Consider the following 26899-nt stretch of genomic DNA (forward strand, 5'->3'; position numbering starts at 1 on the left):
AAAAATATATTAAAAAAACAATTATAGTAAAATCATGAATGCAATATAGTTTAAAAAAATATAAAATAAATTATAGTTCCTAAATAAGGAATAATAAGATAGTAATTGAACCTAAAAAGAATAATATTTTATATTAGAGAAAACAAAGAATATTAAATCTTTGTAATTGTTATTCTGTAATAATTGATAGATATATTATAATAAGTAAATTAAAAATATATTACATCTTTTTTTGTTTGTTTATATATATAACTAAAGTAAAATAACTTTTTTATAATGATAAATATTTATTTAGCGCACAAAATAAAAAAGATCTTGTGTTATTTAAAATACTGCTTAAGACGTAAAATATGAAATGTAATTAAAGAACAAGTTAAACTCATAAACAGGGAAAAAGGTTATTATAGTGTAAATTATATATATTATTTCTTATTTTAATATTACTTTTGAAATATATACATACGAAGTAGTGAATGGTCAGAAAATTAAAAAAATATATATATTAATAATAAATATTTGTAATTAATTATTTCACGTATAAAATTACGTTGATATGGTTATTTTTAATAATTATGTTATTTTAAAGAGTTCTATCTTAACGTATTTTTATTCTTTAATTTATTTATGTAAAATATATTTGTTTGTTCTGATTTTTTTATTTTAGTCCCTTAAATAATATTTATTTTTTTTTTTTTTAAATATACTGCTTAATAACAATGTACAGTAGATTACAAATAAAATTAATTAATCATGTTTTAAAGTATATTGTATTTATATTTATGTTTCTGAATATATCATATAAATATATATGTAAATATAATTTATATCATGAATATATTTTTGTCGATTAATATGTGGTAACGAAAAAAAAACATATGATTATCTGAAATACTTGATGTCATTTGAATAAAAACTAAACAAATTTAGTTTTAGGATTATTATTAAAAATATTTCTTTTCTTTTTTTATTATTTTATAAATTTATTGATATATATTTTTTTTTCTTTGTTAATGTATTTTTTATTATTATTTTTTTTTAATATATCATCAGAATTTTTGTATAATACTACAATTTATACATTACATTTATTTAAATATAATACAAGCTTAATATAAATTCATATGAATTAATAAGTTTTCTTTCATTTTATTATGAATATTATATTTAGACTTTTATTTATAAGATAATGCTTAACTTAAGAATAGATATATTTTTATGTAAATCATTAACATAACATAAGCTAGTAATAATGCTATATGCATAAAAATTATTTCAGCATGAAGTTAAAAAAATATGTAAAAGTAAATACATTTACAATGATGCATTTTATTAAATAACGTATTATAATTTTTTCTTATTTAATATGTACAACAACAGAACAAAAAAACTGTGGTATATATAATTATAAAGAGGCACTTAAGTATTTAAATTTATATTTCATGTTATCGAACAAGAATTCTTAATTATTAACATAATTTTATAGTTTAAAAAGTTTTAAATAATAATGTATCTAAAATATAAAATAAAATATTTCACTTTGATGATAATAATGTCTTAATTTTACTAATATTCTTTTATTTACACAGATATGTACATAATCGTATCATATTATTAAGAGAATATATTTTAATATATATTTTCACGATTAAAGTGACAAAATTATATTTATGAATATTATGATAATATATAATACGTACTATTATTTTTATGTTTTAATCGGTACCATTTCATCTTATAGGATTAAATAAGATCGTTCTATGTATAAGTTATTCTTTATAAAATACTATTGTTAAAGTATTCATCATACAATAATTGAGGTCACTAATATATAACATTATTTATAATTTAATAATCATACTATAAAATTTATTATTTGTGTATTAACCCAAAATTAATATTTGACATATTGTTAATATTAAGAATTATTATTTAATTTTAATTAATATTCTCCTTATATATCGCATTTATTGATTATGTTATGTTTAATGAATTATCGATTTGTACTTTTTGCTACATTTCCTTTGCATATATTGTATGGATGGATTTCATATTAGAAATATCATGTATCCTAAGTATGTTAATATTAATGAGTAATTTGAATATTGGTTATCTAATCAAAATTAATTTTTTTTTATATTTATGTGTCTTTATTACTCATAATTTTTCTTATATATTTGTCTTTTAATTTCATATATTGTTTTTTTTTACCTTGTTAAACTTTTTACATATATCTTTATATATGAATCTTTTATAGTTGTATGAGATGCATACTTACTTACTATTGCATATGTAGTATTATTATTAAAATAAATTGTTATAACCCATTTTTTTATTTTCAGTATGCATTTCAGTTAAGTTGTTCAAAATTTTATATTATATGTACAAATACACGTATTACTGAACATATATAAATTAAATTTTGTAATATGTATTTTTTATGATACGAGCTACCGGCCAAATATGTTTGATCTATTTCAGATCCATTTATCATTATGAGAACATTTTGTCTATATACATATTTTTATTTTTTCTTATTGAATTCCGAAGTAAAATACATATGAAGTAATGTATTGTTAAATAAATTGAATATTTGTATATAAAACATTATTAAAACTGTAATTTTTTTGCAGTAACATATTGCAGGGATTATGTATAGTATTAACCATTTTGAGTATATTAATATATATGACTATACAAAAGGAAACATGAAAAACACTGCCATAAATTTTAATGTAATTATTTAAAATAAAATGATAAATTCATATGCTTTAGCTTCAAAAGTTTCTTCTTCATATGTCAGTAAACCAAAAAATGAGGATTTTTCTAGAATTTATATATTTTTGAGATTCAGTACATTCAGGTAGTTCATTGATATACTTTAAGGGATGTACCCTTTTGCGCTTACTCATATGAAGTTTGCGAAGACGATATTCATCTTTAATGTTTACAAATTGTGTGCAAAATTTATTTCATTTTGCGTAACATTTATTATATGATAATTATATAATCATATTTTTCAGAATAGATGCGAAAAATACATATATAATTGAATTATGGAAACATTTTAGATATAGTGAAACAAATAATTTATGTTAGAAAAATAAAAAAGATAAAATTTTTAACAAGATTATTTTTGTAGAAACGTAAAAATAATAATCCCTTTAGATAAATTATATATTGAACCACATACATAATATATTAGATAAAATTTAAGCACTTAAGTGAATATAGTATTTGGGGAGGTTATTTCAATGTATAAGAGTTGAACTGAGAAAATTATATTTTAAAAATTAAAATGTAATATTATTTTATATTGGTTTCTTTGAACATATTAAATATTATTAATATCATTTCCTATACATCAAAATTATATAAAATGCAGAGCATTTAACCTTTATTGATGTGTATATATATAAATAAACATAGATATATATATACTTAATAAGGAGAAAATTAAATATTTTCCGTTAAATTAAAGCATTTGTATATATTTTTTTAATTTATGGAATATTTTTAATTTAAATGTATACAAATTTATTTTTTAAAAATAGAGATTGAAAAAATATTGGAATAATATATGTTTACAAAAATGTGAAGGTTTATTTATGAATAAATATATTGAAGTGCATTATTGTATAATTATCTTATTTTTTATAATTTATTTTACAATTTATGTAAAAAGGATATTATAAAAATTTTAAATGGATTAAAAGCATTATATATTCTAACATTTTCTAATAACAAAAAAGGTGATATATACATATTGTGTGAAAACATAGAACATGTCAGATATGATACTTCATAAGTGTTATAATGAAATTAATATATGAGTCCATAAAAGTGTGATAATATTAATTTCAATAAATTATTATTATATATATATATATGTATGGCAGTTTGTTATTATGTCCCTTTAAACTTTGTTATTGGAAATATATATTTCTAAAAGAATAAATAAAAATTAATATATTCCTGCTAAAATAATAAGCACAAAAATTATTAAACCAAATACATTTATAAAATATATTATTATGCTTTCTTATTTTAGGTCAGAATGTTATATCCTGTATATATTTGTATACATATTCATTTGATTTGTTTTTAAATTAATCCAATTGTTTGCAGTGTTTCTAGAAAATATTTAGCTTTAACAACATTATTGTATTTTACTATGAAATATTTTTTTCTAAATATAAATATTTAATTAAAGAAGAAATTTTTTTATTAAGCATATGAATATGAATATTCTTCATCTGGAAATATATATATATATTATTGAAAATTATGATCTTCTAAAACTATAGTAAAAAATTAAAAAGTTGATATACATTTACATTTAATATATGTATTATGTTCTTAGAGAATGCATCAATTTATGAATTATACATTTTAAATATATTATACCCCATAAAATAAAGCGTGTGTTATAATTCGTGATAGACGGAATTTTCCACAAAATATATATGTTTTTAATATACTATTAATTAATTTTCATTGCTCTAATAAATAATATCTCATAATTAATAATAACTAATTTTTTCAAATTTTACTATTTATAAAACTAGAATAATTATAGCGAAAACTTAAAAATAGTAGCAGTTCTATTAATATATAGAATAATGAAATATATCTATATTCTATACATTTTATATTGTAAGAAATTCCCAATTTCCAAAAATTAGAAAATTATCAAAAAATTTTTAATTACTCTAATATATAATTAATTTATATATTGTGCGAGTAGTCAATGACTTCAAATTGTATAATTTTATGTCAGTTAAATTTTTATAAATAATATTATCTATAAAATTTTGTAATATCTTTTTTTAGGTTTTTTTTTTTTGTTTATGTAGTAAAATATACTGCATAATATATGAATAATATATTACGAAAAAATATTTAAAAGAAATAAAAAAAAATATTTGTTTATTGTTAGAAAGGTATAAATTAATGTTAATTTTTTTTTATCAAAAATATTCCTTTATTAGAAATCTATAACATGGAACAAAAGATTAAGTTAATTTTTTTTATCCAAATTTCTATGCTTATACTTTTAGATTTAATAGAACATCCTTACAGTGATTTGGTATGGTAGTATTTTTAAAGATATTTTTATTATTCGTTATCTTTCTTTATATGATATACTTAACATCATATTCTATGGTTTTATCACTGATATTTGAAAAAACGAGTTACGTAACTTTTCATATTTTGGACAAATTATCTATAATAAAGTAAAAATCATTATTGATGTAACAAAATTACATGCATGTGTGGAATATCTTTATTATAACCTCTTTTTAGAAAATATAATGATAATTTTATCTTTCCATTAAACATAATGATACGGTTATGCAAAATTATTTATTTAATTGCACTTATATACATATAATAGGAATTGATTTCTCATAATAAATAATCGATGTTCTAAATAAATATTTGGGTAATAATATTAATAATAAAGAATTTATATATTATATCTATCTCTTCTACATAATATGTAAATTTACATAAAATATTTATGCTATAATTTAATATTTTTGTTTACTTTGTTAAAGTAGTTTATGTACACCTTTATATAAGTATTTTTTATAGTTCTATTAGACTTAAAATAATTTATATATCTGTAATTTTGTAATAATATCATTAAAAAAATTATCTTGAAACCTTTTTTTGTATTTATTTTAAATAAATTTCCAAAAAAAATTGTCAGGACATTAATTGATATAAAAAAAAACTATTATTATTTAATATATAAAAGTTATTTTTTACATTATAGTATGTCATGTAATATATGCTATCGGCTGAATATATATTTGCATTTTAAGAATCATTTATCGTTATATTATCCAATGGTTCATCTAGAAATTTCAAAATATTTTTATTTTTTCTTATTGAGGACATTAACAGAATCCAAATAAACTAGTATTAATATAAATTATATGTATATATATATAATTAAAACACTATTACTCCAAAAATTTCCTGTCCTCATAGATTACAGGGGTGGTGGAATGGTATTCTCTCTTTTAGTTAGAATAAATTATAGTGCTATAAAAGAGAAAATATATGAAAAGTAATGAATTAAATGATAATATAACCATTGGACATTATAAGATAAATTCTTAAAAGGTAGTAGTAGAAGAAGATTGTGCTTGCCTGTATAACTGTTCTAGTGAATATTTTATAATAATCGAGATTCATTATAATTGAATAGATTCACTTAATATAATCAGAAATTTTAAGAATGGTACAATTATGCACTTAATAATATAATTTTTATGAATTCTTCACTAATTTTTAAAATTTTGTACTTAAATAGGAATATTAGATATTTTCTGTATCACACATCCATTTACATGATTAATATATAAACGTTCATATTTTTAGGTTGTATGTTAAGAGTGTATTTATTAATTTTAGAATGAAATTTTTTTAGACCTAGTAGAACATATAATTATAATGTAAAATTATAAAATAGTAAACATTTCAAATATTTTTATTTTGTATAAAAGAAAAAACTTAAGCTACTCTATGTGAATTATGATGAAACCTTATAAACCGTGGATTAAATTCTATAATTATTGAACATTCAAAAAAGATATCATGTTTTTTGTAGATATTGTGTTATATATTTTGCACAGGAATGTAAATAATATAATTAAATTTCATGTTATTATATATTTAACTTATTTAATTTGTATGCATTAAATATTAATTATATTATTTATTAAATGTAAAAAATACATAATACGAAAATTACACTAACTTTATTGAGTAATATATATATATAACCGAGCAATTTATCCATGATATATAAACTAAATAAGGAGGAAAATTAATATTTTACAAGGAAATTAAACTATTAATTCATTATTTTCTAACTTAAGAGAGGTATAAATAATTGTGAAAAATAATGATATATTTTCCAAGAAGACCCAAAAAAAAGTTTAAAAATCACCAGTATTTCTAGAAAAGAAAATCGTATTTTTAAATAATTGCTTGGAAGGATATAATTATGTGGTATCCTTATTTTTCGAAAATTATTTTATAATATATAGACATGGATTATTACATATTTTTAAAATCGGTAAAATTATATTATATAAAGAAACATTAAATAAAATTAAAAAAATGGGACAATAAAATTTGAGAAAAACCTAAAAGAGACTAAATAAAAGAATTATTAAGTGTTGTTACTATAATAATATATACATTAAAGGAATAAATATATAATAACTTTAATTTTTATAATTTAAAAATGGCGTTTTAAATTTAGGAAATTTTTTTTCTATTTCAATTTTCAACTTATTAACTTGCAGGCTAAGACTTTTTAATAAGAACAATATAAAATTATATATAAGATTATTACAATAAATTTTTACGATTATGATATTTTTATAAATATAATCCTCACTTTATCTTTTAAAAAAATAAATTATTTGGAAAAAATATGTTTCTTCCGTTAAAAGTATTTTTAATAAAATGTTATTTTTTATATATTTATAAAGATTTATTATGATTTACCGTTAAAATACATTACAAGCATTGAGTATTTTTAAATGAATAAAAACAAAATAATAAATTTATTTGAAAATCATACATAGAAAAATTATTAATCCATACTGTTTAGTAAATTATATTGTTATTCTTAATGATTTGTTACAAATCATTTTTATTCTGTATATTATTTGTAAATTTATTTAATATATGTTTCCAAATTAATCAAATTATTTGTACTATATCAATGCTTATTATATCTTTAATCTCCTTTCTTTTTTTTTTTTTTTTTTTTGATTAAATTAATATTACTTCTAAATGTTTACAATTAATTAAAAATAATTAAGTAGTTAGATATAAATAGTTTTCACTTCTAAATAATTATATATATTTATTTTAATTAAATCTAGAAATTTCAAAATTTTTCGAAAAAACAGGAAAATTAGAACTTCTTTAACTTTATATATTTTTTCAGAAATTAGCTATTTCCATATATACTCGATTCTTTAAGCATGGTCTAGAATATAAAAGATCGTATTTCCTTTATGTATATATATATTATGCTGATATATTAACATATTACAAAATATTATGTAAAATATAGTTATCCTCATTTATTATTACTGTTTTTGTGTTGTTATAATTAATATTTTTTTACAAATAATTTCTTTCAAAATATTATGTTAATAAAATTATAATTTTTAATGACAAGATATTCATAACATTACTTATTGCTTTGGAGTATAAAATAATGTATTTTATATGTATACTATACGATCTATATGGTATATAAATTCCGTATTTCCTTATAATATGGAAATACTATTTTTTTCTAATATATTCTGAATGAAATTAATAATAAAAATCATTTAGTTAAACTACTCTTCTAAATAATTAAAATATATATTTTGAATATTTTTATATAAATTAAAATTATTTTATTTAGATGAAAGTTATTTTTTTTTAATAAACACTATAAAGTTATAAATTATATAATACCTTTTTAATATTATTTTTGTATATCGATGTTATAAAATATTTTACATTTATATAAATTTTATTAAGTAGATACAAAAAAAAAAAAAAAATAGAATTAAATAACTACTATAATATCCTTTGCCTTTAAGAGGTTATAGTATAACTTTTTATGTATTTTTTAATAAATATTTTAAAATATTTAAAGAACGGAACATGAATAAAAGCATTATGATTTTCTCATTTATTAAAATTGTTGTACTTATCTTTTTAACGTGGATACAGCATCTAAGTAAACATGTGGTATGGTAAAATTATTTAAGAATATTTTTGTTATTTATATTTTTCATTTTATATTTTTACGAATAATGTTTTCATCATTATATTATTTATTCATTAAATAACTATTATTTATTTTGGATTTTTAGATTACGTTTAACAAATACCTAGGCAAAAAGTACACACTTGCTATAAAATTAGACGACAGAATATATCGATTACTAGCAAAATATAAAAAGGATAAGGATTCAAAAGTTGTAATGTTAAGAGATGATATATCAAATAATGGAATGGATAAAAAAAAGGATATATCTAATACTGAAAAGGAGTGCAAAGAAAAAAAGAAAGAATTATATAGAGGTTCATTAAATAATTATGATGGACACAAACAAGATATGAACAATAAATATTCTAAATTTGTGACAAAAAAATACAGTCATTTTGAAAAAAAAATATTCAAAGAGCTGGATTTTGTAGATTTTCTTAAAAGGAACAAGAATATTAGTGATAAGACTTACAAAAAAATAATGCGTAAAAAATTCTCATTACGATTAGGATCACCTTTATTATTGTTATTGTTGTTATCAACTCTACTCATAGTAGATATATATCTGTGTTCTTCATCTGGAGGAAAGGGATTTTTGGAATTATCAGGATTGAAATCGATTCTAAATAACTGGGAATCAACTTTGAAAACATATTTTAATTGGTTATTGACAGGTACATCTCAAAGTGTATTAGAACCATTATTTACAATTGTATTATTTGTTATACCCTTATTAATAATAGGTTTCACCCTTACATCGTACGTTTTTTATTACCATAATAAAGCTAAAAAATATGAAAAAATTAAGTTCAGTAAAAAGTGAAATGAATAGTAAGGAATTACTTTTTTTAAGGTAATGTATATTTTAATATGATGTAATATCTACAATGTCATTCGTTATGTGTATAATAAACATATAGTTAATTACTGAAATTTTATACAAGCAATTTCATATTAGTGCATTTTCTAATTCCAAAGAATAAAAATATATGTTCTTAGTTTTTTTATGGATTTGAATGTTTTAGTTTGTTTAAATTAGTATTTTAAATTATTGTATTAGCTTAATTATATATTACTGTATATATCATCTATTTTTGATTTAAAATAGGTTTCTACGAAGAATATATGCATATATTTTTAAGTGAAAACATAACAGTATAATTAATACACTTTTATTAGAGTATTTTGTTTCTTTATATATGAAATAATAAAAATTCTGTGTGCTATTTTTTATCTTTTCTTTGATGAAAATTACTATTTGTTAATGTAATTGAAAAATATAAGATTCGTTTTAATTTAACAATAAATGTGTCTTGTTTTTTATTTAATGAAAGGAAATGAAGAGAATTTGTTGCATTAATATATATGTATATTTTATTTATTTAAGAAACAGCTAAAATATTTATTGTATAAAATAAGTTATATGAGGTAGGAGTTATTAAGAATATTTATTGTAAAAATCTTTCAAATATAAATTTAATTTTATTATATAAAAGTCATAAATGGGCAGTTATTAATATATAATAAGGTAAGGTTTTTTTTCTATTTGAGTTATAAAAGGAATAGTTTACACACGTTGAAGTTTTAAATATGTAGAATTTAATAAGAAGTTAAAATTATTAATAATTTTATTATGATTTCCAATTGTGCGTTAATTTGATTTTGGAAAAATTAATTAAATATGAATTACATTGAAAATTTATAGATAAATATAGTATATATGGCCCTAATTCTTTATGTCATTCAAATATTAAATTAAAATACTAAATACAATAGCATATTAATAGATCATATATGCAAATAATTTATTTTATCTCTCCTATATTGTAGTTCTCTCAAAAAGTTTTATATATCTGTAAATATATAAATTAACAGTAGGAGTAATTAAAATAAGTATGTATTCTATATCATCCTTTCTTCGAGTGTAGATATATACATATACATTTGTGCTTCTTTTTATAGTTTTCTATATATAAATCATGTAATATTTTAGTAATATATTGAGGATATATAAAAAAATATATGAATTACATTTAGCATAAATAAATCTCTGATATTTAGAACTCATATTTTTTTTAAATAAAATATAAGGAAAACATAGAATTACTTTTTTACATGTAATTCATAAATGCAACTTTGAAGTTCACGTTTCTTGTAAAAAATAGCTAGATTTATTGATATTATTTTAGTCTTACTAGCATTCGTATGTGATTGATTGTTAGATTTGCATTAATTATACAGTTACTAAGAATTATAATGTACTTATACTAATTATTTTATTATTACATATACATAACGGTTAATTATATACTATTATAAATGTATTGAGTAAATAATTACGATAAAATAAATTGACATAAAAAAATTACTTGTACCGTATTATTTCTATTATTGAGGAAATAAATAAATAAATATTTCTATTAAATAAAAGGAAAAAAAAAGTTTAAGTTAAATAAACCTTTCAATGTATGCTTGAGAAAGTAAAAAATTAACTCACTTACTTCATTACATTAAATGGAAGGTGTACGTTATTATAATTTGTTAATTAACACAAGTTGCATACTTTTTATTTTACAGGTATTTATGTGATAACTTATTTATATATAAAAAAATTTAATTCATAAAAATATTTTTTAATGAAATAATAAAAATAAATGAAGAATACTAAGAGAGTGCCATTATTAATGTTAAAATAAGCACATACAGAGTATTGGAATAAAAAATATACTTTTCACTTTTTGCATGTTAGTTTAGTAAATCAAAAAAATTATTTAAACTATAATAGTTTAATATTATTTTGTTTAAAGGGAAATAATGTTTTACTTATAATAAATTATAATTACTGTCTGTTTTCTTATAATATACAAGGAGTAGAAATAAGAGTATATGAAATAATTTCCTCGTTATATGAAAATTATACATTATATAAATGATACAGTTGTTTTTATTTTCTTTTAAAAATAATTTTTTAGTATCTATTTATATAAAATAGTAAAATGTTAATTCTTTCAAAAATTTCTTTATCAAAAAATTTGGTTCATCTTCAATATTTCATAGTCCGTGTTTACCATTATTTTATATATACTAAATTTTTATTTCATGTGACTATGCTTGCTTGGAATAATATATGACTACAATTATTTTTGAAATTCTTGCATTAAATACAATAGTTATTTATGGTAAATTTATTTTTACTTCCTTTTATTATTTTTTTTTTTGGAAGTATTTTTTCCTTTATAAATATATGTTTATACTTTTTAAAGAAACATAAAGTATGAAATATATAAATATTTAAACATCACTTTAAATATTAACGAATTTCGTTAGTATATGAATGAATGGTATAAATTTATAAAATCATTATAAAAAATTATAATGCTCGTTATTATAGTACTTTAAAAAATATGAAAACTTGTACATATTTTTTTTTAACTGTAAATTTTATTATATGCTTAAAAATTACAAAATAACATATAGTTCTTTAGATACATAATAATATATATATAATGAAAAATATATTTTATAGCTCCAGATATTTTTACTTTCATAATAATTAATTTTATTTAGCTATAACATGAAACACTAGAAAAAACAAGTATTTTATTAGAATCATTAATTCAATACAAAATATAAGTTGATAATTATATTCAGAATACTTTTATGTGTATATTTTCTACAAGATACACTTTATTTTATATAAATGAAAGATTTTTTTCTCTAATTAAATAATTTTTTAATTTTATATTATCTAGTATTTTTTTCAACACTTATAATTATATTAGCTTTTACTCTTGTAACAGTCACTCCAAAACCCTTAAGGAATAATGAAATATACAAGAAAATTAAGTTGATGGCTGAATAAAATTAATAATAGGAAACACATTATTTACTTGTAAGGAATTTATTAATATGCAGTAAGATCCGTAATATCTTAAGTGATATGTTCGTAATAAACGTAACTATAATTGCTATATTTTTATAAATGTTGTATCCTCACCTTGTCTTCTTGATACATAATTGTAAGAAAATGTATTATGAGTTTTTTTATGAATTCATATGTTTTCTATTGATTCTTATTTGAATTTTAATACACTTTATCTGCTTAATTAATTATATTTGGAGTAATATATGTATTTATATATTAAAATTGATTTCTATGAAAGTATGTTTTTTCTGTTTTAAAGTGAATATATGATAGAACAGTTCAAAGAATTTTATATAACTGTCATAATTTATATTTAAATTAAAAATTTCTACCATTTGCTTTATAACTTTTCCTAGTTTTAAATAACTATTTGTTTATGTTATAATGAAAATGTATTATTATTGTAAAATTATGAATAAATGTACATTGTTTATAGTGATATAAAATGACTTGAATATAATTTTTTTGTGTGCATATATTTTTTTATTTTTTTAAACATAAAGCAAATTTAAAATTTATTTTACTATATAAACATTATTATATGTAAATATTAAAGAATTTATTTTAAAAAATATATTTAATAGGCTTTTTATTAATTCTGCATAGAATAAATATGAAGTTGTATATGTATAACTTAATACCTTTCTTTTTAAATCGAGTTAAGTACTCAGTGTTCAAGATTAATTTTTTAGTTTTACTCCCGTTTAATTTTTAATTCTTTTTATGGCTAACTTGTATTGCTAAATATAGAATTAATATTTTTTAAAAAAGAAAAATAAATATAAATGTTGTATGTATTTGGAAAATTTTCTTTACTTACAGAGAAAAAAAAAAAATAAATGAAGAGATCAAAGTGCAGGTAATTAAATTCTTTATGATTGGTACATAAATATAAAACTTTTATATTTGTACTGGTATTTTTAAAATATTAATTTAAATGTTATTAAATTTTCTTTTGCAAGAAAGTAAAAATACGTGGTTTGTTATAATTTTTTTGTATCCAATTAACAATATTTGTTTTCATGGAACTATAATAATATGTTATAATCATAAGAATATGTAGAAGTATAGTTAAAAACATTGTCGTATATACACAAAAAAAAAAAGGATGTTATAGGAAATACAGTGCAAATTTGAAAAATATTTTTTTCATCTAAAAAAAAATTATTATATTTAAATTTTATATCCATTAAATACAATTGAAAGCAGTCATTTTATTAGTGAAATTATATTTATGTAAAAAAAAATTATTAACAAAATTTTGAATTTATATATACACTGAGTATAAAATTTACACGGATTAATTCTGTTAAAAATATTTTAAGTTCTTATTACCTAAAGAACTTACAAAAGACATATTTCTTAAATATTTTTATAGTTTTCCTTTTCTGTGGCTTATTATGCATTCATATATGCGTAAAAATATGTATATAGCATAATAAATCCTACCGATAAAATTAAAAAAAATAAGTAAAATATATAACAATATAAATAGCGCTTTTATAAAAATTATCATTATGAACCGTTCAATGAGAACTTTCTTGCTTACTAAAATTATAATTTCTAAAAAGTAATAGAAACAAAAAGTAAAATTAAGAGTCTATTTATAACAAAAACTTTTGCATTTATACTTTTTATATGGATATGATGTTATAATAATGTTGTATAATTAAAATGTGTCTTTATTTTGTATTATTGTTATTTTTTGTTTTCCTGATTATTTGTTTTATTTTTCAAAACAATATTCACTTATTAAGAAATTGAAGATTTACATACATAATAAATAATACTTATGCCTTTTTTTTAGAGTACTACTGGTAAAATTACCATGAAAGACGAATATAAGCATTTTATAAGATATCAAAACTAGCTTAATTTTAGTAAAGATCGAAAGAGAATATCAATTGCAATATGTAGAGGGAAATAAAAAAAGGTATCGGAAAATTATGACTTAATAATGACAAGATGAACTGCGATTAGAAAATGAAGAAAGGTATGTAAAATGCAAAAAAATAAAAAGTAAGAATTATAATAATCAGTCAAAAACATAGAAAGGAAAATTAGTTTAAAAAAATTAGAGACTTATTTAATTAAACGAATTTTTAGAAAAAAGTAAAATAAAATGAACGAAGAACAACCTAAATTAATGTACAAACATTTTGAAGAAGTATTAAATGCCGTGAGGATAGACAAATATATTGCTAAAAAAATATTTTCTATGCTGAATTTTTTATATGAAAAATTATAAATAACATAAAAAATGTGTATTAGATGGTGTTCCTTATATATAAACAGATAAAATAAAGATCAGATTTTTTAGGAAGACGAATTTTGTAATAAAATATATTTTTGGAATTATGTTGAAATAATTCTTGCAAAAGTTTTAATGATATTTTTCTTGTTCCATTCTTTTGTAACTACATATTATTAGGCTGTAATATTCATTAGAACAAGTGGTGTAATACTTAACTATTCTTTCATAAATACATAAAAATTTCAATTACCAATAAAAGGAGTATATATTCCATATTTTAATCAACATATATTTCCACGAAACATTATTTTTTTTTAAATTCTACAAAAATTTGGTGTATTCTTAGTGATGTTACTTGACTAAATATTAATATATGTAATTTTTATAAAATCACTTAGATATACGAGAAAAGTTTTATATACTAAACGAAAATTAATGTGTATTCCTAAAAATTACTTGGGTTTAAACATATATTTTTCTCATTTATGCATTATATTATCTTTGGAAGTCAATTAAATATTCCTATTTGATATATCTATGCACCTAATATTATTATTAACTTAAGGCTTATACACTTGGAAAAAACTATATATTTCACATAAATATAAAAAATTATTCATATGTGGTACTGTTATCTGTACGAATAAGCATAATTAATTAATTTTAAATAACATGCATATTTTTATTAGATATAATATTCAAAAAATAATTTAGGAAAAAATATATACTCCTAAAGAAGGATAATAAAATCTGTAACATATTAAATTAGAAAATACATACTAAATAGAAAATGGTGCACATATACAGTCTGTATCAAAATAAATTCTTCATAAAATATAATTCTAGTTATTAATATGAGAATTAAATTATTTTTATATAATTACGAATATGTAGTATGTAACAAGATGACATCCAAATAATAGAAATATTTAATAATATAAAAGTCAAATATTTCTAAATTTGCATATAACTTATGTATATATGCACATAAAAAATAATGATATAAAATAGTAATTTTCTTTTTTTTTTATTAACGAATATGGATAATATTATATAAAATATTAAATTTGATTATTTCGTTAATTCTTTCTGTTCAATTAATTTTTTCTTATAAGAGTAATTTTTTTTTTGTACAAATTAGTATCAATTTATTATTATATAATTAAGATTATATATATATTTCCTATTTTAATAAATCTACAATCATTATAGTTATATGAAGGAATAAAAATCTTGGAATTATAAATATCCATGGTTTCACACATATAATTCATGAAAAAACAAATACAATTTTATCGTTCCTTGAAATTTTCAAGGATAAAATAATGTATCCATGTTCATTCTAAATTACATTATATGTAATATTTTACGTTTTTTTTTATTATTTAAGAATATTTATCTTGTAAAATATTTTAATTGAAATTAATTTTTATTTAAATTTTTTTTTCAAATTTTACATTTATTAAAAATATATTTTTTACTATATTTAATTAAATATTTTTAGTATTTTCTTTTTTATTTAATATTTCCATCGAAATTATAAATTTTATGTTTAAAAAAAAAGAAAAAAAGGGAAAATAGAAAATAAGAGAATTTTTAAATTTTAAAAGTTGATTTTTCGTAAAAATAGTTAATATTTATTTTTTTTTATTTTCCGAAAATTATAATATTTTTATTATAAAAGTAAAATACAAAAATATAAAACAATTGGGAGTTATTCCTTTGTAAATATGAAGATTTTGGACTTTAATGAAATTTAATAAAACAAAATAAAAATAACATTATATTAAATATTTATATATGGTGAATATATATCACATGACAGATTATAATTTGCGTAATAAATAATATTTTGTCGTTTTTTTCTTTTTTTTCTCATATTATGGCTATTATATGCAGTACAATAATTTATAAATATTAACTATAAAATAATGTTTAATATGATATTTACACACTAATATGTTCATTATTAGGATATATAGCAAAATAATTAATAGTTATATATCCATTTGTGTTAACGTACCTATTCAGGACATATATATATATATATATATATTTTTTAATATAAAAATAAAAACTTTAAGGGCTAAAAAAGCCGTTTTGTTTTATGTTTTTTTTAAAAAGTATTAATAACTAAAAATTCTAATAATTCGGTTAGATAATTTAAATATACATATATTCTGATCTCTTATCAATAGAATAATTTTTGTCTATAATTATTGTAATTAGTCTTGTATTTGTTGTAAATAAATCATTATTGCTAAAATTTAGGGGAAATATATTTAAATATTTTTTTCCTTTTTCAATACATAATATTTTTATTTTATTTATGGAAATTAAAGCTCTTTTTAAAATAAGATACATAATGAAATAATAGTACAAATATCAGTATCATGATATTAGTATCTTTCGAGTATCAACTGAACTTGTTAACTAATGAAAGATATTGTAATATGAACTAATTCCAACATGTACGGAAAAATAAAATATTTTATTTTAATTAAAACTTTTACATTTATCCTTTTAATTTGGATATATTCATATTTAAATAATTTGGTATAAAGAAAACATCCCAGAAAAGTTGATTAATATACTTTGCTGCTTCATATTATATATACATATAGATATACGTATTTATAAGAAACTTTGCATAGTAAATAAATATAACGCATTATATATAATATATATATTTCTCTTATTTGTAATGTAACGTTTATGAATCATCAGTTAATAACTGCAAATAGCATATTGACTTCAAGAACTTATAGATTATTATCAAATCTTAAGTATAAACAGGAAATGAAGAATCTACAGAAGGTAAGTTTTCTGGAAATAAAGATGGTAATTCAAAGAAATGAAAAATCTGAATAAGGAAATATTGAAAATTCCAAAAATGAAGAAGAGGACTTAGACAAGAAGAGAACATCTGCATTGGGTAAAAATTCTGGAGCTACAGATAATTTTTTTGAAAAATTGAAAATGAAGCATTAACTGGTATAAAAATATTGATGATATGTACTGATATTGATACGAAATCGTAATTAGTGAATGATTCATTAAAGAGATATATTTTAGCGTTTGGTGGAATATTAGCCCATTTTATTATAACAGTTATATGGGCTATTGTTTAATCTCTATAATCAATATATCTTAAATGTTCATTAATATGTGGTATTTTAAAAGTTATTCATGTGTTATTATAATATAGAAAATGTTTAAAGTATGCGATATAATGAGGGAGGAAAGCAAAAGAGTTAAAAGAAAAATATGAAATTATTGAAAAACAGTAATAACGAATAAATTTTTCTATGAAAAAAAAAAATTTTATGTAACTAATAAAGATATACTTTTTGATAAGTGAAGTTATTTGACAAAAAAAAATCCCATATATGCAGATAAATTGTTCTAGACAATCTAGATGTATACTTATGTATATAGTTGAACAATAGCAAAAAAATATGTGCTTAATTTTTATAAAATTTAGGTTATTTTTATATATTCTTTTGTCCTATAATGTATTTATTTGAGTACTTAGTATTCTAGTGTAACATATTTAAATCTACATATGTTATAGAAAGATATTTATTTAGTTTTAAAAAAAGGTGAAATTAATGTAGATCATTGTTCAGAAGAGAAATATGTGCTTAAAATGGGAAAATTATATATATATATGTGTTTTATGTTAACGTGTATTATTATATTTTATAAGAGTTAATTTAATTTAATATATAATGTTATAATCAAAGCAACATTTCTAGAGCTGATGAGTTCATTTATATTTTTAATAATCATGTTATTTATCGCTTTTTTTTTTATAAATGTAAATAGTTGTTAGATAAATTATTTAAAAAGGTTTATTATAACTTAGTTTTAAGTTTAGTACAACATGATAATATACCTTTAATAAAACTAGGTCCATTTTTTTGTTGTACATGTGTTTTTTTTTATTTATATATAAACTTAACAAGTGTTTTTTTTAAAATAAAATATTATGAGAAATATGAAATTCAGATATTATATCATATATATATTTTTTTTAATAAATTTTTATATTTTTTGAATAATCTGTGAAAAAAACTGCGAATATGTGCTAATGCTTTTTTTAGGTATAAAAATAAATTATTAATATTATTTTACCAATTTCAGAATTAATGAAACTTTACGATTATACAAATAGATAAATTCTATATATAATGTAATTTTTTAAATCAAATGGATTATATAAATCCATTACATAATTATTACATAGATATCTATAATAAAACTAATGTTTATAAAATATTAATATATTTTTTTTGTCACATTATCAAGCGAATTTTTCTTTTATCTAACATTAGTGAGATAAAAAAATGTGTCCAAAATCAAATTTTTATTTTATACTATCTAAATCAATAACTACATGAATGAAAGTGAATAATATTATATATTTATAATCATTTATATATTTGTGATACCATGTATTTTTGTTCTATAAATGCAATTCAATCAGTAGCAGTAAAATTTTAAATAAGTAACAAAATATTGCGAAATTTTATAAACGATTACGAATTTTTTATTATTCGTAAAACTTTTTTTAATAATATAGAAATAATTAAATGAAAATCCACGTTATACTTCTAAATTCGTAAAATTTTTATAATGCTTTTACTAATGCTATAATTTCTAATATATTTTAATTAAAATATTAAGCAATATTTTGAATATAGTAATCAATTATATCATTATCCCTTAAATTTATATATGAACTTTTATCATTATTAAATTTTTGTTCCTTTAAACATTCAATAACGCAATATGAAATTGAACTCCAAAAATTTAGGTTAATGTTTTTTTTATTTTTTAAATGGTATATACCTTTGAAAGTGCACACCTTATATCATGAAACATATTAATTATTTCATTGTTTTCATAAAACATAGTTAGATGAAGATATAATGGTATTAGTATTTGAATCTATACACAAAAATTCATCACAATCTTTGTAAAAATATTAATGTTTAACAATTTCTTTTTTTTCTTTATTAGTATTAAAATTTATAACATTTTATGAAATTATATAATTTTCTGTAAATAAAATGCACATATATATATAAGTATTATTACTTAGGGTTAAAATTATTCATAGGGAATGATTAACATTTTTTAATACAATTTTAGATTATAATAGATGCATACATAATAGATTATTTTTTAAAATATTACGGTTGTTAAGCAAAAAATAAAAGGTAGATACATTTATGATTTTCTCACTTAGCTTGCTTAATTGTCGTTTTGATAGTGTTTAATAAATTTTACATAAATATTTGTAAAAAAATTAAATGGTAACGAAGAAGGATATATATTTTTATTCTTAATAGAATTTAAAAAAAATGCTTAACTAAAAGAAAATTGTTCTGATGTTATTGAATTTATAGATTAATTACTCGGTAACATGTTTTTTTTTTTTTTTTTTTTGTTACGTTCGTTCTATATATATATATATATAATTAAAAAAAGAAAAAAAAAGTCATTAAATTTATGAATAATAGAACAAATTTTCCATTATTAAAAATTTCATTCTCTAAAAATTATGTAAAAACAAATAAAAGATTATTCTTTATTTACCTTTAAAAAATACATACTTATTACAGATTAGATACCATGCTACAAACTATATTTTTTAAATATATGATTAATTCTAAAACGATGCATGGGCTATTGTGGCTACTAATACAAACAATACAAATAATGTAGCACTAAAAATTGTACAAAATATTTTTTTCGCTTATTATTAAAATTATTTTATTGTTATAAAAATTCATATTTTATTTGAAATATTATGTTTTTCTAAATATATATTTTTTAAAAAATTAGAATTATTAATGGGAAAATATATCAAAATTAGGTGATACTCTATTAATATATTGAAAAACGTTATATCTACGTTCTCTATATTCTATATAAACTAATTATTTCCAAATGATAAGAAATCACATATATTTTTTTTCACTTTATTCTGAGAAAAATTAATAAAAACTTTAATTACTATTTTAGATTAAATTATTAATTAATATTTTTTTAATATATATTAATGAATTCAAAATATAATATTTGCATGAAAATTTCTTTTTTGTATCAACATTATGATAAAAAATTTATCATATATATTAATACTTTTTTTCTTTGTCTCTATTAATAAAGCATTATTATTTTATATATTTTATAAAGATCTTAAAAATAAAATTAACAAAAAAAAATAAAGAAATAAAATTAAACAAATAAATAGTATTCTTAATATTTTAAAGAATATAATATTGTTGTTAATTTTTGTCTTATTAAATATAGTACAATATTATCTATCTACATAATGGGGAGAAATATAAAGATTTTACCTTTTATTAATATTTTTACGTATATATTTTACTTTTCGATGAATAATTTTTATATTGACAAGGTATAGCACTAACATTTAATTATATTTCTGCTTTTTTTATTTTTGGTGTTTTATTTTTATATATAGTGTTTTTTAATAATAGAATATTTATTCTTTTAAGTATTAAATGTATTCTTTGATCTTTTAGAGTACTTTCTATAATTGTGGAAATGTGAAGATTATTGTTGATGGGAAATTATGTACAAGAATTAATAGATATCTATCGAAATGTAAACAGAATAAAGATTTACATATTGTTGGATTAAAAGAAGAAATACCAAATAATAGAGTATATGAAAAAAAAAAAGATATATCTAATAATGAAAAAGAACCTACAGGAAGAAAAGAACAACCAGCTGGATGTTCATTAAAGAATTCGAAAGTCAATAAATCATTTGAAAAAAATAAATCCTGTATGTTTGAAACAAAAAAATACAGTCATCTTGAAAAAAAAATATTCAAAGAGCTAGACTTTGTAGATTTTCTTAGAAGGAACAAGAATATTAGTGATAAGACTTACAAAAAAATAATGCGTAAAAAATTCTCATTACGATTAGGATCACCTTTATTATTGTTTTTGTTGTTAGTAACTATACTTATAGTAGATATATCTCTGCGTTTATCATCTGATGGAAATGGATTTTGGAATTTATCAGGATTGGGAACGACTTTAAAAGAATATGAGAAAGTATTGATGCCTTATCTTGAATGGTTATCAAAACCCCTATTGACTTCAGCAGATAGCACTTCCAGTAGTGTACTAGGACCATTATTTAGTGTTATATTATTTGTTATACCCTTTTTATTATTAGGTGTCACACTTATATCGTACATTTTATATTACCATAGAAAAGCTAAAAAATATGAAAAAATTAAGTTCAGTAAAGGGTGAAATGAATAATAAGGAATTTATTTTTTTAAGGTAACGTATACTTTAATATGATGTAATATCTATAATGTCATTAGTTATGTGTATAATAAACATATAGTTAATTGCTGAAAATTTATGCAAGCAATTACAAATTAATGCATTTTCTAATTCCAAAGAATAAAAATATATGTTCTTAGTTTTTTTATAGATTTGAATGTTTTAATTTTTTATAACTTGTGTTTTAAATTATTATATTGTGTAATTATATATTACTGAATAATACATATATTTGCGTATTAAAATAGCATTCTATGAAAAGTATATATTTGTGCTTTAGAAAGCATACATAACAGTAGAATTAACATAATTTTAATAGAGTATTTTTGTTTATATTTATTTAAACTAATATAAACAATGCATACTATTTTTTTTCTTTTCTTAGAAGAAAATTACTATTTTTTTAAGTAATTAGAAAAATAACCTATTAGTTCTAATTTAATAATAAATGTGTCTTTTTTTGTATTTAATGAAATGAAGTGAGTATATATTATTGCACTGATATGTATACATATATTTACTAAAGGAAAAACTTAATATATATTTTGTAAAATATCTCTGTTGAGATATGTACTATTCATATTTGCTGTAAAAATTTACTAAAACACATTTACTATTATTTTTTGAAAGATATAAAATGGGGAATTATTAATATATAACAGGGCGAACTTCATTTTATATATAGATTATTTATAATAGTTCACTAATTTAGGAACTCTAAATTCTTACATTTTAATATAAAGTTAAGAATACTTATAATTATATTATTCTTCATAATTGCATTGTTATTTCGATTATGAAAAAATTAATTAAAACTAAATTACATTGTATATTTATACATAAATGTAATGTATAAGACTTTTATTTTTTTATCATTCAAATATTTAATTAACGAATTAAATTTAATCACATATTAATAGATAATATGTACAAAAGATTTTTATTCTTTCCAGAAATATATGTAATATTCTATAAATGTTTTATATGTCTACAAAAACATAAATTATCATTTCATTAATTAATATAAATATGTATTTTCTACAACCCTTTCATTATCTGTAAGAATTTATTTTTATATTTGTGCAATCTTTTATGGTAATACACAAATAAATTATGTAAATATTTATATTATTTTATGGTTTTATGCACATATATAGTTTACTTTTACCATAAATAATTTACCAACATTTATAACTATTATTTTTTTAATAAGGTTAGAGTAACAATATCGAATTATTTTTTTTCATATAATTCATTAATATATATTTGGAATTCAGGCTATATCTAAAATATAGTCTAGGTTTATTAATGGAATTTTAGTTTTAGTAGAAACTGCATGTAAGGGATTATTAGATTTATGCGAATTATAATGTTCCAGGAAATCAAAGTATTTCTGCATTTATTATTTAATTATTTCAATTAAGTAATTGTTGATTTAGTTATGTTTTAAATATATTACATAAAAAATTTTGATATAATAAAATTGCACATTATTATTATCATTGTTAAACAAGTAAAAGGAAAAAATAAAAAAAATCATGATAAATAAATATTCCAATGAATTTTTGAAGATGTAAAAAAAATTAAAGTATTCTCTTAATTGTATTAAATGGAACTTACATTTTATTATAATTTATTTGATAGTACAATTTGTCTACTGTTTACTTTATCAGTTTTTATGCTTTAACTTATTTATACGTAAAAAATTCTTTTTAATTAGGTAACATTTGTGTTGTTGAAATGATAAATGTTTGTAAGGAATACAAGAGGTTGTCATTAAGAATGTAAACATATGAACATATACATTAGTGGAATAAAAATATATTTATTTCATTTTACGAAACTTGATTTAGCAATTCAAAAAAACCATTTTAATTGTAATAATTTACTTTTTGTTTTTTTTTTTTAAGTAATTATAATTTTTTGCTTATAATGGATTTTTAATTTTTAATTGTGTAAAAATGTAGAAAGTGTAACAATAACATGTTACAAAATCATTTTCTTGTCATAAGAAATTTTTATGTTATGTAAAAATATTAATTGTTTATGTTTCTCCTTAAGAATATGTTTTCAATAGTATTTATTTAAACAGAATAGTATATTATGAATTCTTTTATAATTTTTTCAATAGGAAAAATAGTATATTATTCATATTCTAAAATTTTCTTTAACAAACTTTTATATAACTTAAATTTGTATTTAACATGACTAGATTTATTTATAATATTATATGATTATTTTTATTTGCACATATAATTATTTAGTATCATAGAATATAATATTCTTTTTATTTATTATATTAAAAAGCAGTAAATATAATTAATATGCGTAATGCACTTATTTTTTATATTCTATGATGCATAAAAATAATGCACACAAATTATGTATTAATTTAAGGCTATTTTTAATCTAGAATAATATTATATTTTAAAGGAAAATTATACTTGGAAATCTAAAAAATAAAAGGGTAATTTAGGAAATAAATAAAAAATATAATAAAAAATTAAAAAACACAGGGAAATGTATTAACAATTTTTATTTTTGGAAAGCAAAAATATATATTATTGTACAAATAAAAAGAAATAATAAAAACTTAATATACATATATGCTTTAAATGCAAATGAATATTTTTTTATTTAATATTTCACTCAATAATATTATATTTTTATTTAATATTATAATATAAAAATATATTTCGTTTTTTTTATAATTATGAATGTTTATTGTGTTCTCAATTAATAGCGTTATTATATTCTAAGCTCAGAAGCTAAAAGAACAACTATTACTAATATACATTTATGTAAATTTAAAAATTTATTTCAGAGTTTGCAAAACAAATATAATATATGTTGCTATATATTTTTAATTTTTATATATTTATATTCAAATTTTTTTTTATTTTATTTAATATATATATATTAAAACTTAATGGGTAAATAATATAAATATGAATGTTTATATATCATTTTATTATGATAATTGTTGTTAATAGAGCTTTATAAAAATTTTATTCTTATGAAGGTGTATTATATTATTACTTAATATAAAAAATTAGACATCAATTTATATTGTCATCACTCTTAGAAAAGTATTTTAAATTATTTGAATTCGTATAAACATATAGCGAATACCATATAGAGAATAATGTTAATGATTTTGATAACTTATTATGATTATTGTTTTTGGAATGAATGATACTTTAATAAACTATATAAAATGATTACAAAAATTTTAAGGAAATACATAATACGAATAATAAAGATCGTAAATATACTTATTCTTTTTTAAAAATAATAATGAATTCAGGAAAATGCAGAATATAATTATATATATTTGAAAAATCATTTAATATATATTTTCATAATTATTAAGAATTTAGGTAAATTTGAAATAGCTGTTACATATATATTTATATTATATAATATATATTATCAAGATTATGCACTTATTTACATCTGAAATTGTATTTTTTTATTTTGAAAATATATATTAATTATTGTATTTTGTTTTTAAAATGAACTTATTTAGCTTTTATTTATGTTATTTTTTATTCAGAATAATTCATAATATCATGGTACAATCGTATATATATTGATATAAATTGTGTAAAATAAATAATATTATATAAATACAATTGAAATATACAACAACGTAATATTTTAAGTTTCCAATATTTAAAAGAAGTAAAACGATGTGTGTAATTTTATAATTTTAGTGTATAACAATCCTTTCAGGTATTTTAGATATAATTAATAAAAATATTCTTAAGAAGCACTTTATATATAATATAATTTAATTATTAATAATACATTTATTAAAGCATAATATTTTTTTCATTAATTAAAATTTTTATATCAGTAAAAGAAACTATTTTAACATTAAAGGGATATTATGTACTAGAATAACTCTCAAAGTTGGATAAATACATTAGTATATCATAATTTTCATCCTGAAATATGATCTACGTTCATAAAAAATATTATTATTTTGAAAATAAATATACAAGTGGATAATAATTTCTTTGATATGTAAGTTAAAATTCGTATGAATATATTGTAATAAAAATTAGTATTTATGTTTATCTAACCTTGATATTAACTGCTTTATTATATATTACCGCAAGATCATATAATATTGATATATATGAATATTTTAGAAAATAATACTTTATTATAATTTACTAAAACATTACTAACCTAATTATTTTTATATTTTTTTCAAAATTAAATGCTTGAGTTTTTTATGACATAAATGGTAATTTCAAATATAATAATCACGTATATTTAAAAACATGTTAATACTAATGAATATCAATTTAATTTTTAAGATAAATATAAAATTATACATAACATAATAAAAGATCATGGGCTCTTGTTTTTATATTTAGAAAGTTATATTAATTAAAAACGTTATATTATTGAACACAGATATGCTATAATAAAATAGAATCTATAAGGGAGTTCATATTGGCACGTATTGGGTTTATAATAAACGATAATATTGAAATATTTTTATTTTAATGATTCGTTTCTTTAGAAGAACAATAACTTTTTATTTATTGAAATTATTTAAGTATTTA

General features: G+C 18.3%; 3 protein-coding genes across 3 annotated transcripts; all 3 read left to right on the forward strand.

Moving 5' to 3' along the window:
* Nucleotides 1–4999: 4999 nt before the first annotated feature.
* On the forward strand, nucleotides 5000–6080 carry MKS88_001582 (uncharacterized protein; the record flags this gene model as incomplete). The annotated part of the gene is made up of 3 exons (XM_067214521.1): nucleotides 5000–5091; nucleotides 5714–5787; nucleotides 5998–6080. 3 exons carry the CDS (start codon nucleotides 5000–5002, stop codon nucleotides 6078–6080), a joined length of 249 nt encoding a protein of 82 aa, XP_067074948.1.
* Nucleotides 6081–8691: 2611 nt separating this feature from the next.
* Nucleotides 8692–9623, forward strand: MKS88_001583 (uncharacterized protein; the record flags this gene model as incomplete). Its single annotated transcript, XM_067214522.1, has 2 exons — nucleotides 8692–8778; nucleotides 8904–9623. The coding sequence occupies 2 exons, from the start codon at nucleotides 8692–8694 to the stop codon at nucleotides 9621–9623; spliced, it is 807 nt and encodes a 268-aa protein (XP_067074949.1).
* An 11702-nt stretch (nucleotides 9624–21325) lies between these two features.
* On the forward strand, nucleotides 21326–22283 carry MKS88_001584 (uncharacterized protein; the record flags this gene model as incomplete). The annotated part of the gene is made up of 2 exons (XM_067214523.1): nucleotides 21326–21412; nucleotides 21540–22283. 2 exons carry the CDS (start codon nucleotides 21326–21328, stop codon nucleotides 22281–22283), a joined length of 831 nt encoding a protein of 276 aa, XP_067074950.1.
* Nucleotides 22284–26899: the final 4616 nt, after the last annotated feature.

Source organism: Plasmodium brasilianum, chromosome 5 (genome assembly GCF_023973825.1).
Source record: "Plasmodium brasilianum strain Bolivian I chromosome 5, whole genome shotgun sequence".
Classification (NCBI taxonomy): Eukaryota; Apicomplexa; class Aconoidasida; order Haemosporida; family Plasmodiidae; genus Plasmodium; species Plasmodium brasilianum.